This window comes from Paramisgurnus dabryanus, chromosome 6 (genome assembly GCF_030506205.2).
Source record: "Paramisgurnus dabryanus chromosome 6, PD_genome_1.1, whole genome shotgun sequence".
In the NCBI taxonomy this organism is placed as follows: Eukaryota; Metazoa; Chordata; class Actinopteri; order Cypriniformes; family Cobitidae; genus Paramisgurnus; species Paramisgurnus dabryanus.
The window spans coordinates 4814382-4828731 of NC_133342.1; the positions used below are offsets into that span (position 1 = coordinate 4814382).

A 14350-nucleotide genomic window follows, 5' to 3' on the forward strand; every position below is an offset into this window, starting at 1 on the left:
TCTGTTATTGCCAGAATATGCAAATTATTATTTATTAGAGTTTCCGAGATGTCCTGAACCTTATTTCTCAGACTACAGACATTTAAATGTGCTATTCGTAACCCTTTATTAATTAATCTATCTTTCACCATAACCGTTGTGTCTGATTGAACATCCATCAAAAGTAGAGCTATACAACAACCCTAAATAACATCTAACAGAAAAGCATACAGACAAACCCACATAAAAACATACAAACTACCAAAACAACACACAAATAAACACACACGCACACACACTCATGCACACCCCACTTGTCAACATATATGAGCCAAACCAAATGGCAGCCACGCCATCTCCGAACATAAACATAAATCATTTTCACATTACTCTGCGGTAACAAATAAATAAACTTATATTGTTGTAGAAGATCTAACCGTTATTAATCTTCTACGATGTTATTCCCGGAATGAGTTGGTTGACGCGTTTAAACTTTAATTACCGTTAAGAAGAGTCCAAGCGTTGTCCTTGCTTTAGAGTGCAATCCATTTATTCCAAAACATTAAAACAGCATGACAAACACATCTATACGGTAGAACGGTCAAAAACCCTTTGCCCTTCCGGGTTAACACCTTGACCTCAACAATACATTTCCTATCTATATACCTGATGCATTCACAGATACACAGCGACACCTAGTGCAATAAAGACAACATAGCATCTCAATAGCAGCAGTAAAATTTGGCTGCTACATACCGGCCCCTATTTGTTAAGGCCATACAGACATAACAAATGATTAAACCTCATGCACCAAACACAACTTTGTTATAGGTCTTTCAATTATACTGGACTTGGTCTGCAACCTCACAGAGCGTACATGACCTTGCTTATCTGGAAAGACCTTAAGAACTTTGCCCAAGGGCCAAGAACCCCGTGGGGCTGATGGATCCATTATCATCACAATATCTCCAGTACTCAGACTTTTTTTCTTCTGATTCCATTTTTGACGCTCCTGGAGCAATGGCAAATATTCTCGTACCCATCTTTTCCAAAAAAGGTCCGAAATGTACTGAACCTGTTTCCATCGTCTTTTCGTGTACTGATCATGGGGCCCAAACACTCCAGGTGGTAAAGCTGGTTGACCCTTCAGAAGCAAAAGATGGTTGGGAGTGAGTGGCTCCAAATCATTTGGATTATCTGAAAGCTGGGTGATTGGACGATCATTTAAAATGGCTTCCACTTCACAGAGCACTGTATGCAACCCATCATCATCCAATCTCTGTTGTCGTAGCACGGAGCTTAGAACCCTTCTTATCAGGCGGATCATTCGCTCCCACACCCCTCCATGATGTGAGCCTGCTGGCGGATCAAAATTCCAGCGAATTCCAACTTGAGAAAGTTTTCCTTGAATTTGGACATGGTTCAAAGCAGCAACAGCCTCCCTCAGTTCTCTTTCTGCTCCAATGAAGTTGGTGCCGTTATCAGACCTTAGTTGTAACACTTGTCCTCTTCTGCTGATGAAACGCCGCAAAGCATTAATACAAGCGTCTGTTTCCAATGACCCTGCTACTTCTATATGGACAGCCCTGCTTGCCATACAGCTAAATATAACTCCATATCACTTGCAGGTCGATCTTCCCCTCTTTACTTCAATTGGACCAAAATAATCAACTCCCGTATTAGTGAATGGTGGTAAATCAGGGAGGACTCTCTCCTTTGGAAGGTCTGCCATCTTTTGTTCCATTGGTCTACCATTATAGCGTTTACAAAAGCTGCATTCAGTGATGACCTTACGTACAGCAGAATTAGCATTTGTAATCCAGAACCTTTTCCTCACTGTAGACAATGTGTGTGCGCGTCCACTATGGCCCAAACTCTGGTGCACATGCTTGAGAATGAGAAAAGAAACATGCTGATCCTTTGAGAGAATGAACGGATGTTTGGCCTCCTCAGGCATTGCTCCTTTACTCAATCTCCCTCCAACTCTCAAGAGTCCATTATCCAGAACTGGGTCCAACCTGTATAAAGGACTCTGACGCCTAATGGTAGCTTGGGCTGATAGTGCGGCAATCTCTTCGTTGAATCGTTGTTGCTGGCAATAGCGAATGATAGTCACCTCTGCTCTTGACAGCTCATCCAGCGTTAAAATCCCGTGCCAGGATGTCATCTTATTTTGTTTGCTTGTCCTCAGTTTACCAATCACAGAAGTCTCCAACCGCTTTCTCAAGCGACTCTGATCCAACAACATAGACTTTATTCTGAGAAACCAAGCAACTCCAGTCTCCAGTCAGAAAAATATATCATGAGGTAGTCCGTAGGCTTCAACTCATCACACACATTAATAGCATTTACAGTCGTCTCCCTTCTAATCTCCATGTCACTGGGGTCCACACGGGTGTCTAGTACAACTTTAGGCCAGTCCTCCTCATTCTTCCAGAGAAACGCAGGCCCTTCCAGCCACCTGTCATTCTTCAATAAATCTGCCACCTTAAGTCCCCTTGACGCATCGTCTGCTGGATTATCTTGAGTAGGAACATGTCGCCACTGTGATGGCTCAGATGCATCTCTGATAGCTGCAATTCTATTTGCAACGAATGTATGAAAACGCCTATCCTCATTGTTGATGTACTTCAACACTGAAGTACTATCAGTCCAGAAAACAGAATGACTCAATTGAAGTTTCAGCTCTGCTCTTAACATTGAATCCACTCTGACAGGAAGAACCGCAGCTGTCAACTCCACCCGGGGAATAGTTACGGCCTTTAGTGGAGTCACTCTGGCCTTGCCCAAGAGAAAGGAAACCTGAATGTCGCCCAATGGGTTTAACATGCGAATATATGTTGCAGTTCCATAACCACCTTCGCTTGCATCCGCAAAGTGATGTAATTGGGCAAACATAATTGTCCCAAAATTTGCCGGCTTAATGCACCAAGTCACATTTAATGTTGCCAGCAAATCCAGATCCTCCAACCATCCTTTCCATTGATGCAGAATACCAGGTGGCAAATCATCATCCCATCCACATCTCCTCCTACAAAGTTCTTGCTGTAACATTTTGGCAAGTAAGGTGACTGGTGCCAGGAAGCCTATAGGATCATAAACTGAACTGGTGATTGACAGCATGCCACGTCTAGTAAGAGGCTGTTTCTTCATCTCCATCTTGAACTTAAATGTATCAGTCTCCACGCACCACTGTAGGCCTAACGCCCTTTCCACTGGAAGCTTATCTCGATCTAGGTCCAACTCCTTTAGGTCTTGGGCCCTTTGATCTTCGGCGATGGCTTGTAAAACAACACGACTGTTGCTAATCCACTTTTCCAAGAGGAAGCCTCCCTTTGAACATAAAGCAGTTAATTCTTGAATCATCTGGATAGCTTCCTGAGCCGTGGCAGAACTCTTCAGACAATCATCGACATAGAAATTTTGATTAATAGATCGAACTGCTTCCACTGAACATATGGACTGGTTATCATCAGCAGTTTTTTTTAGTGCAAAGGCAGCACAACTGGGAGAAGATACTGCGCCAAACAAATGCACAGTCATCCTATATTCCACTAGATCTTTAGTGATATCTCCATTTGGCCACCAGAGAAATCGAAGAAAATCTCTGTCCTCTTCAGCGACCTTTACTTGGTGGAACATGGCTTGAATGTCACCCATGAATGCCACAGTTTCTTCTCTAAACCGGGTAAGGACTCCAAGCAATGAGCTAGTTAAGTTAGGACCCTGTAACAGCTCGTTGTTTAAGCATGCTCCTTGGAAGGTGACCCCACAATCGAACACCACTCGAAGTGAGCCCTTTTTTGGATGGTGTACTGCATGATGGGGAATGTACCACACCTTCCCACTTTGGCCGGGTAGCTGTTGTTGCGATACTTGTTTTGCATAGGTTTTACTGATGAGATTATTCATATACTCTGCATATTCCTGATGCAAGTCTTTGTTGTTCAGAAACCTTCGTTTTAAACCCTGCATCCTTTGCTTGGCCACTGTAAAGTTGTTTGGCAATGAGACTTCTTTCCTTCTTAAGGGGAGTTTCAAACAATACCTTCCTTCCTGAAGATTAGTTGAATGTTCCATTATTTCCAGAAATTTATGGTCTTCTCTTGACATTTCCTTCTCCTCGCTGAATTTTTCACTGAAATCATGGTTATATTGAGCATTCAGCATGTTTTCTAACTTACACAGAGAGATCCTATTCACTGTAGCAGAAGGGAGTTGCCTCTCTGAGGTTCCACCATTTTCAGTCAACGGTCCATTAATGACCCATCCCAACTTTGTCCTAACAGCATATGGACCTTGCCCATGGCTGTTGATGACCTCCCAAGGTTCTAGTATCTTGGGTGCATTGGTTCCTATTAACAGCTCCACATTTGCCTTTGTACTTGGGATGTGCACCTTTGGCAGGTATGGCCATTTAAGTAAATCTGCAGATGTTACCATGTCATTAACAGTGACAGGCATTTCTTTCTGTGTTAGAACCTCTGGAAGGCTGTGGAATTCATCACTATTCGGATCAGATTTCTCTAAACCAGTCAAAGAGTAAGCTGGAACAATCTTTTCTTGCCCCATAGTCCTCAACAGGAAGTTAGTTCTTCTGCCTGTTATATTCAGCTTTTGCATTAGACTTTCTGAGCAAAATGTAGCTGAGCTACCAGCATCTAAGAAGGCATATGTTCTTATAATGCGATTCCCTTTTGTGGATTTCACCTTTACGGGTAAAATGGACAGAGCACATCGGTCTTCTCCGGCCCTAGTACGGCCACATGTTTTAAACAAGGTTGACTGGCTATTAGAAGATCCCTCTACTTGCTCCAACATTGCAGCTTGGCCTTTAATATGAAGCAAGGTAGGGTGGCTTCGACCACACACTTTACATGTCAAGCGCTGCTCACAATCTCGGCTTATATGACCAAAACATAGACATGCAAAGCATATTCCTTTCTCCCTTAAATAGCTGATGTTTTCTTTGTGCTTCTTTCTCTGGAACTGGTTGCATTCCTCCAGGGTATGATTACGTGTATAACAAAAGGGACACTCTGCTTTCTCCAAAATCTCTGAATCTAAAATTGTGTCAGACACTCCTTCAGGCAAATCCATAGATGTTACTGTAGTGGCAACGACATTTCCCTTTACTCTATCCCTGGGCTGTGGTCTAGACCTGATGAGACCCTTAATCCCTGTAGCACCCGATAATGGGTCCTGTATGTCACCAAACAGAGGATCTGAGAGAATTTTGACCCACCGTTCAATGAATGTGGTTAGATCTTTAAAATGAGCTCGGAAACCGTTTTTTTCCATAATGTCGTGTGCTTTGGTCCTCCACTGCTCCCTCATCTTAAAGGGTAACTTTGAAATGATAGTTCTCATATTCACTGGCATATCTAATTCCTGTATATTATACGGAAGCTCCTCCATTACATTACAGCAACCATGCAAAAATAGGGAATAAGCTTGAAGTGACTTAATGTCCTCAGATTTAATTGTTTCCCATGCCAGAGCCCTTTCCATATAAGCGGTTGCAATTTTATAAGGATTTCCAAAGTGTTCCTGTAGAAGATCCTTTGCCACTGTATAACCACGATCTGGAGCCATATGTTGACAACTACGCACAAATTCTCGTGGTCGTCCTCTTGTAAACTGCTCCAAATAGTATAAGCAGTCTGCCTTTCCCGTTTTATCCTCCACTCCTTGCTCGAAGGCCTTAATGAATGCTCTATACTGAAGTGGATCGCCTTCAAAGGTTGGAATTTCTCGAGGTGGCAGAGATGATGATTGCTGCTGTCGTACCAACGCCGCAGTTATATCATTTTGCCTGTGCATGATGGTAAGGAGGTCCCTGGATGAGTCTTGACCGCTTGTATAGTATGAGACTTGCCTTTGCTCATCCTCCAATGGTGCTATTATTGACTGATGGTGAAAATTTTGAGATGTTCCCATCATATTATTTTCCTGTTGCTGTTCTTTGTGGTTATACCAATGCCTTGACGTAGCTTTACACCACCGCTCTGTTTCCTTTCTCCGTACATCTAATGGTAATGGGTCGATAGATGGTAGCAGTTCCTTTGACGACTCAATATTTTGCGTTGGTTTCCTGGATCCAGGTTTATACTCCTGTACTGTAGGATTCAAGATATTAACAGATTGCGCTTTCCGTTTTTCCCTTTCCAAGTAGTAATTCATGCCATCAGAGGGTGCTTGAAGAGAATCTTTCAGGTCTGCAGCTTGTAATACGGCCAACTTGGCAGTAGATGCAGCCAATTCAGTTTCTAAATCCAGCTCTTCCCTTCTTCTCCTAAGCAGTTGCTCCTGTTCCTCCAAAGCATGTTTTTCCTTCAAAGCCCCTGCACGAGCTATAAGCGCAGCTCTTTCTGCTTCAGCTTTTACCCTTGCTGAAGATGTGGTACTTACTCCACTCATACCACTCCTTCGACTTGAACATTTACTATTTGTTTTAACATTGGAAATACTATCATTTGGATTAACATCATCCTTGTCATTAGTTAAATTAACATTCTGAATTGGATGAACATACCCACAATCTGTATCATAGTGAGAAACCCACAACTTTGCATCAGTAATACATTCATCATTAAACATCATTTTTGCTTTAAACCATGTTATATGTTTGTCCCTTTCAACATCTGGTAACAGTTCCAACAGAGATTCATGTATACACTGAATTTCATTACACAATTCAATCAATTCTTTAAGGGCTTTCTCGACCTGTGTTTTATCATTTTTTACCATTAAATCTTGAATTAACTTCCTTATGAGGCTTGCTTTATTTAGCTTGGCCATTCTATCAGTTTGTAACTTGTCCAGTTTCCAAGCGAAAGCCTTTGCAGTGAGCTTAATTTCTCGTTTTGGAGTCGGTATTTTAGCATCGCTAGTTACGTTAGGTTTGCTAGCGGTTTGTACATTAATTTCCATGATAATTAGTCAATCAACGATAGTCCGTAGCAACGATGCTCAACGCAACAGTCAATTTAAATGTTCGGCTACCAATGCATTGGATTTACCCTTTATGTGTGCACACAGTTAATGGCCATTAAACAGTATAGCGCTACATTACCTTTGCTCGTTGGGCGCCGTGTAATCCAGTTTCATTAGATCTTATCATCCAAGCGATTTCCAACAGCACTCGTAATTCCAATGTGTAAACGATCCAAAGATAAGTTTACCGACACAGTCCCAACTGCTGGCAGGTTTTTGACTAATGTTGTAGAAGATCTAACCGTTATTAATCTTCTACGATGTTATTCCCGGAATGAGTTGGTTGACGCGTTTAAACTTTAATTACCATTAAGAAGAGTCCAAGCGTTGTCCTTGCTTTAGAGTGCAATCCATTTATTCCAAAACATTAAAACAGCATGTGACAAACACATCTATATGGTAGAACGGTCAAAAACCCTTTGCCCTTCCGGGTTAACACCTTGACCTCAACAATACATTTCCTATCTATATACCTGATGCATTCACAGATACACAGCGACACCTAGTGCAATAAAGACAACATAGCATCTCAATAGCAGCAGTAAAATTTGGCTGCTACATATATCATTTGGTTATTATAAAACATTCCGTTCTACAGTTTCAAAATTCTTCCTGCTACCTCTCATCGAGCCTCCTCCGTGTCTTTTTTGTCCAACTCAGGCTCTATGACCGTCTTTAGATATTTCTCTGCAGCTAGATGGTTGGAAAACTTTTTCGTATCTCCTTTGAAAGTCAGAATCAAGGTGGCAGGGTAAATTATGCCATGCTTAACTCCCGCACTCCATAGTTTCTTCCTCACGTCCCGAAAACTCGCTCGTATTTTAGCCATCTCTGTCGAAATATCTGGAAAGAAGCGAAGTTTCATTCCGCGAACTTCTAGCACCCTTTCTTCTTTCGCAATCCGCACAATCTCATCTCTCACCACCAGCCTCTGCAGTCTTACTATCATTACTCGTTGTCCAGTTGTAACGTTACTCTTAGATCCCACGCGATGTGCCAACTCCACCCCCGGCACGAGCTGGAGCTCATCACTGAATAACTCTTTTAGCAGTTGAGACATATAACTTGTGGGATTTCCCTTCTCGACATCCGAGGTCAGGCCCATAACACGGACATTATATTTACGATTGTGACTCTCCAAGCACTCAGTTTTCTCCTTAAGTTCATCATTGTCTTTACGTAAACGTTCATTTGCGCCCTCCAGTTTAGTTATACGGCTATCGAAGCTACACAATGAAACCTCTATTTCACCAATTTTAGTAGCACAGCCAAGCACCTGCTCCTTAACAGCATTAAGCTGCGGTTGTAGTCTATTTATCGCCTCATCGAGTTCCTCTCGCATTATCCTGCGAATCAGAGAGGTTAATTCTTCCATGTTAGCCTCTTTAGCTGTCATGTCTGTAGCGATAGCGATCACCTGTTGAGCGGGGACAACTTCTCTGTGCTTTGTTTGTGCTTTTCTCCTCTTTGGGGGCAGAGCATACGACGAACCACAGGCTACAAACCTCTGGCTTTAAACAAATTTCATGCTAGATCAGAAAGTTGTTTGTCATTACCACAGTTTTTGTCGAATTTGTCGGAGACTGGCGTTATCCGTCACACCTAGCCCTCGCGCATGCTCATGGTCTTAATTCAAAACAACTTACCCTGACTGATCATAAAACATTTCAGTGCCATTGTTTCTATTTATCTATTTTAAACTGTCTCTTGACATTTTATTCAATTCTGTCTTATTTATTTTGTTATTGTTCAACATTTTTGTTTAACTCTGTCTTATCTGTTTATGTTCTCTTTCTATGTATTGATTTTATTCATTGTAAAGCACTTTGGTCAACATTGGTTTAGTATCTCACCACTAGAGGACAAACACTCACACTGGCTTGGGTGCTGAATCAGTTTAGTGACGCACATCAGAGGGATTTGATCTGTTATTCTCTTTAGGAACTATTACATCAAAAAATAAATTATTTATAAATCAAGGCAGAGCATTTTCACACTAATCAGACTGTGACTTTCTGTAGGAGACTGACATCTAGTGGACTTGTTTATTATATGACAGACATACCTGTTTGCACACGTTTCATAAACACAACCAGGACATTCTTGTTCAGGGAGTTCAGGGAAACTGAAACTGTTGGGCTGATGTTTGTTTCGTCTATCTTTCTGTGAGTACATACAGTGAAATGGCAGGAGCCAGTATTTCAGTGGATCAGGATCAGTTCATCTGTTCAATCTGTCTGGATCTACTGAAGGATCCAGTGACTATTCCCTGTGGACACAGTTACTGTATGAGCTGTATTACAGACTGCTGGGATCAAGATGATCAGAAGAGAGACTACAGCTGCCCTCAGTGCAGACAGACCTTCAATACAAGACCTGTTTTAGGTAAAAACAACATGCTGGATGAAGTGGTGGAGAAACTGAAGAAGACAAAACTACAAGCTGCTCGTCCTGATCACTGTTATGCTGAAGCTGGAGATGTGAAGTGTGACGTCTGTACTGAGAGAAAACACAAAGCCGTCAAGTCCTGTCTGGTGTGTCTGAACTCTTACTGTCAAAATCATTTTAAACTTCATGAAGAACTTCACTCAGGAAAGAGACACAAAGTGACAGACGCCACTGGACGACTTCAGCAGATGATCTGCCCTCAACATGAGAAACCTTTAGAGATTTACTGTAAAACTGATCAGCTCTGTATATGTCTTCTGTGTATGGTGGGGGAGCACAAAAATCACAACACTATACCAGCTAAAGACGAGAGGACCGAGAAACAGGTAAGAGATGAACTGAGTGATGTGTTAATGTGATCAGATCTGAGTTTTACTGGTAAAAAATTTACTCTAATGTAAATTTTATCTGTTTAATTATTATTTCCACATCCATCAGAAAGAACTGAAGGAGACACAGAGAAAATACCAGCAGAGAATCCAGGAGAGTCAGAAGAAGCTTCAGGAGCTGAGAGATGCTGTGGAGACTCATAAGGTGAGTTTTGATCAGAAGAACAACTGCTGTCTGCTGTTTCAGATCTGTTTCAGACTCAGTTAGGACTCTCATCCAATCAGTCAGTGAGGAGTTCAGTGCTGGATGACTTTCACTGAAGTTCACTGTGGGTAACAGACTGTGTGATGTACCAGTAAGAGCTGAGTGAATGCTGCTGATTCTAATGCTCCTCTCTCTGTGTGTCCTAACAGCGCTCTGCACAGACAGCAGTGGACGACACTGAGAGGATCTTTACTCAACTGATCCAAACCATTGAGAGAAGACGATCTGAGGTGACACAGCTGATCAGAGATCAGGAAAAGACTGCAGTAAGTGAAGCTGAAGGACTCTTGAAGCGACTGGAGCAGGAGATTGATGATCTGAGGAGGAGAGACGCTGAGCTGGAGCAGCTTTCACACACAGATGATCACATCCATTTCCTCCAGGTAACAGAGATCTGAAAAACACAGCAGTGATCTTTAGGAAGTGAAGAGCATGTTTTACTGAGATTATATTTTCTATGAAATGTTTCAGTGTCATCAGTTTATGTTTGTGTTGTTTGTCTTTGTGTTTGTGTAGAGTTTTCAGTCTCTCTCTGTTCCTCCTGGATCTTCAGACTCACTCAGCATCACTGTCAGCTCTCTCATCTCTTTTGATGATGTAGGAAAATCTGTGTCTCATCTGAGAGAGAAACTGGAGGATTTCTGTAGAGAAGAGATAAAGATATTTGATAAAGGTAAAGCACTTATTTCTCTCACATCATGTAAAAACAATGTTATATTTAGTAGAAATAGAGAGAATATCACTCACTGATTCTCAATGAATATTTTTTCAACAAAGGTAATCCTGAACCTGAGACCAGGGAGCAGTTCCTAAATTGTGAGTCCCAATAAACAACAAATAAACACCACAAACCTTGTGATGACAAAATATATTTTAAAGTGTACAACTACAGAACAGATGGACTTTAACAATGTTCACACATTCACAAACCTTTTTACACACACATGATTATGATGAATATAACAGTAAAATAATCAGATTAGATCCTGTCTATACTGTAAATGATCTCTGTTCAGTCTTCAAAACTAAAATAAATAAGACTTGAAGTTTTATTTCAATTATTGAAATGTACAATTTTAAATTCAAATGATGTTTTTGATTTGTCTCCATCAGATTATCATCACTTCACTGCAGATCCGAACACAGCAAATAAACATCTCTGTCTGTCTGAGGGGAACAGAGTGATTACTAAAATTGACACAGCCCAGCCGTATCCTGATCATCCAGACAGATTTGATGGTTATTCTCAGGTGTTGTGTAGTGAGAGTGTGAGTGGACGCTGTTACTGGGAGGTTGAGTGGAGTGGTCGGGTGAATATATCAGTGTCATATAAGAGCATCAGCAGGAAGGGATTGGGTGATGAGTGTGTGTTTGGATATAATGATCAGTCCTGGAGATTGCGCTGCTGTGGCTCCAGTTGTTCATTCTGGCACAATAACATTGAGACTGAACTCCCAGTAGTGCTCAGATCTTCTAGAATAGGAGTTTATGTGGATCACAGTGCAGGATCTCTGTCCTTCTACAGCGTCTCTGACACAATGACCCTCATCCACAGAGTCAACACCACATTCACTAAACCTCTCTATCCTGGGTTTTACATTTGTCCTGGATCAGTGAAACTGTGTGATCTAACAATATAGATGATACATAGAGTCTACAATGATATTGTTATACATTGAACTCAATAGGGAACAAAGATCTTCACACTGCATCTAGTAATGATTGTAAAGTATACAGGACTATAAAGTCATCAATGACTATAACAGCACAAACATCATCTCAGTTAAGTTAGTTAAGAGGTTTGTCAGACCCTTATAAATAATGGCATTCGATACGTCAAGATTTAGGTAGAGTTAACTGGTTCATTAAACCAAATAATTAAGGACACTCGATGCGCCAATGCTTCAAGGTAAGTCTGAATGAAGTCAAACATCAAAATATATTAGCCAGTTAAGGAGATCATAATTCAAAAGCCAATTAACAATCCAAATCAAATATGAAGCATAAATCAATAAACAGATATAATCATATGAAGCATTGCATACCTGTCAAAAGGACGATACTCTGTTACAGTGTAGGGGATTTGGCTAAAGATTCCTGATGTAAATAAAAATACATGATGCTGTGCCCAAGACACAACATCACGGGGTTCATTTCTAAATATAAAAGATCTCCTGAACCCCAAACTTTCCTTAAAGGGCCATTTCACCTGTGGAAACATTCATCTTTATTGAAAGTGGGTCATATTTGTAGTCGAAATGTAACATACATTTAGAATTTTTTGCCTATTTGACCGAGAAAAGACAGAATGTGACTTTAGGGCTCATTTGTATGGAAAACTACAACTCCCACCATGCACAGCTCTGCAAGCCACTCCCATTAATCGGAACACCGCTCAGATATGCTATTCTGTACATAAATGCCACGTTAGTATAACAAAGAAAATAAAAACACTCACTTTATAGTCAGACGTCCGTTTATCCCTGCAGGCTTTGGCTGTCGCTTCCAGTTTAGGATTCTAAAATATGTATCCAGGACGCTGTCTCCATATACGGTACGAAGCTTGGGTAAGAGCAAGCTTCATTCAGTTTCTGATATATGTTTGAGAGTGCTTGGCCAAACATGTATATTGTCAAAAAAGAAAATGCCGCATCCTGCACACAAACGCATCCACCGCACAATATGTATACTCCACAGACACGCTAGCTCAGCGCTTGTGCTCGTAAGCCGAAACACGCTGAAACACGCGCAAAGTACCTCTCTTGCCCGGGACCATTCACCAAACAAAAGTCCATATCCTGATCTGATGCGGAAATGTTATAGCCTACAGAAATCACACAGCGAGTGTACAGCCACTACTAGTCTGTCCAAACTCGGGCCAGTCCAGGCTTCTCTACGCAGCAGAGGCCGATGGTTGCAGCGTTTTCCCCGGGCTCCTCTATGCAGCTGAAGCCCAGGCTCCGGCCTACTCCTCAGGCTTCTGTTGCTCCATCTGTCTCAGCTCTTTGCTGTATTGTGGCTCATAAAGGTGCCATGAACAACCGATTAGAGCATCACGCTTGCGAAATCACCCTCTTCCATATCATATCGATTACCTTCTGCTATTATTGTAACATGAAGTCTGGCTCGCACCACAACGTCTGTTAGCTTAGCTTAGCATAAAGATCGTTTTTTTGTCTGTGTTCGTATATTTTCGTAAGTCTCACCCACTGTAGCGTGTAGCGTGAGTGGGTCCCACCCATAGCTCCTACCTTCGAAAAATGAGGAAAGGAAAGATACAGCAGTTCCTTCTTTCAATGACGCAAAATGACGATTTTTACATTTTTGAAAGAAGGAAGTGCAACTCTGAATTCATTATTTCTCCCATCTCAAGGGAAACTGAGGGAATGACGCATGACCATTCAAAAACATGACTGGGGTTCTAACGAAAGCTTAATGCAAATAGGTGAATTGTCCTTTTAACCCTTATATTATGTTCCAGGTAATTTTGATCCGTTTTGATTTTTAAGCTGTCGGATAAACCAGTTAACCTGTGATTTTATTCTTGAAATTTTGTGACTTTCTCATGTATGGCCATGAACATACATGCAATTTGACCCGCATTTTGTTTTGTTCCAAAGCAACTGTATAGACCTAAATTAAATATATAATTTTAGTGTTTGTTGCTATATTGGTGTTTTACTCTCCCGAAATGGGGGTAAAAATGCTTCTCCTCACTCTTTTAAGTACTGAAAAAGACTTTTACAGACACAGATGTTAAAAGTGAGCTATCATTTCTATTTACAATGTATATTAAATACTACTTGAGTTACTGTTTTCTTCCAGACATTTTTGTGACTTTTTCTCATTTAGGGCCATGAACATGCATGCAAAGTTAGGATATACTGATAATAATGATTTTTGTTACGATTTTGATGTTCGCGGGTCAATTTGATTCATATTTGTTTGTTCCAAGGCAACTGTATAGACACAAATTAAATACATTTATTGCGTATATGTTGGTGTTTTACTACCTCACTCTTTTCAGTACTGATAAAGACTTCCTCAGACACATACAAGTAAATGTGAACTATCATTTCTATTTTCAATGTATATGAAATACTATATAAAGCAGATGAAATCAGACCCACAGAAAATCCAGAGGTGAATACAGATGATGCCAGCTGTGCCCCACAAAACATAACACCAAAATAAGCATCATTTGTGTAAAATGCAAGAAGTCAGAAAGCACATGCTTGATGTGTGCACATCATGTTAACAGTGATTTTTTGAATTCGTCCAATATTCCTCAAGAACAAAAGATGAGCCTGTTTAGAAAAAGAAAAGCTTCATT

At 41.0% G+C, this 14350-nt stretch overlaps 1 protein-coding gene across 1 annotated transcript; it reads left to right on the forward strand.

Annotated features, from left to right (window-relative positions):
• The first annotated feature begins 8912 nt into the window (after positions 1–8912).
• Positions 8913–14013, forward strand: LOC135744054 (tripartite motif-containing protein 16-like). The gene is made up of 6 exons (XM_065262010.2): positions 8913–9749; positions 9862–9957; positions 10167–10400; positions 10534–10690; positions 10795–10833; positions 11131–14013. The coding sequence occupies exons 1-6, from the start codon at positions 9159–9161 to the stop codon at positions 11655–11657; spliced, it is 1644 nt and encodes a 547-aa protein (XP_065118082.1). The 5' UTR covers positions 8913–9158; the 3' UTR covers positions 11658–14013.
• The last annotated feature ends 337 nt before the right edge of the window (positions 14014–14350 follow it).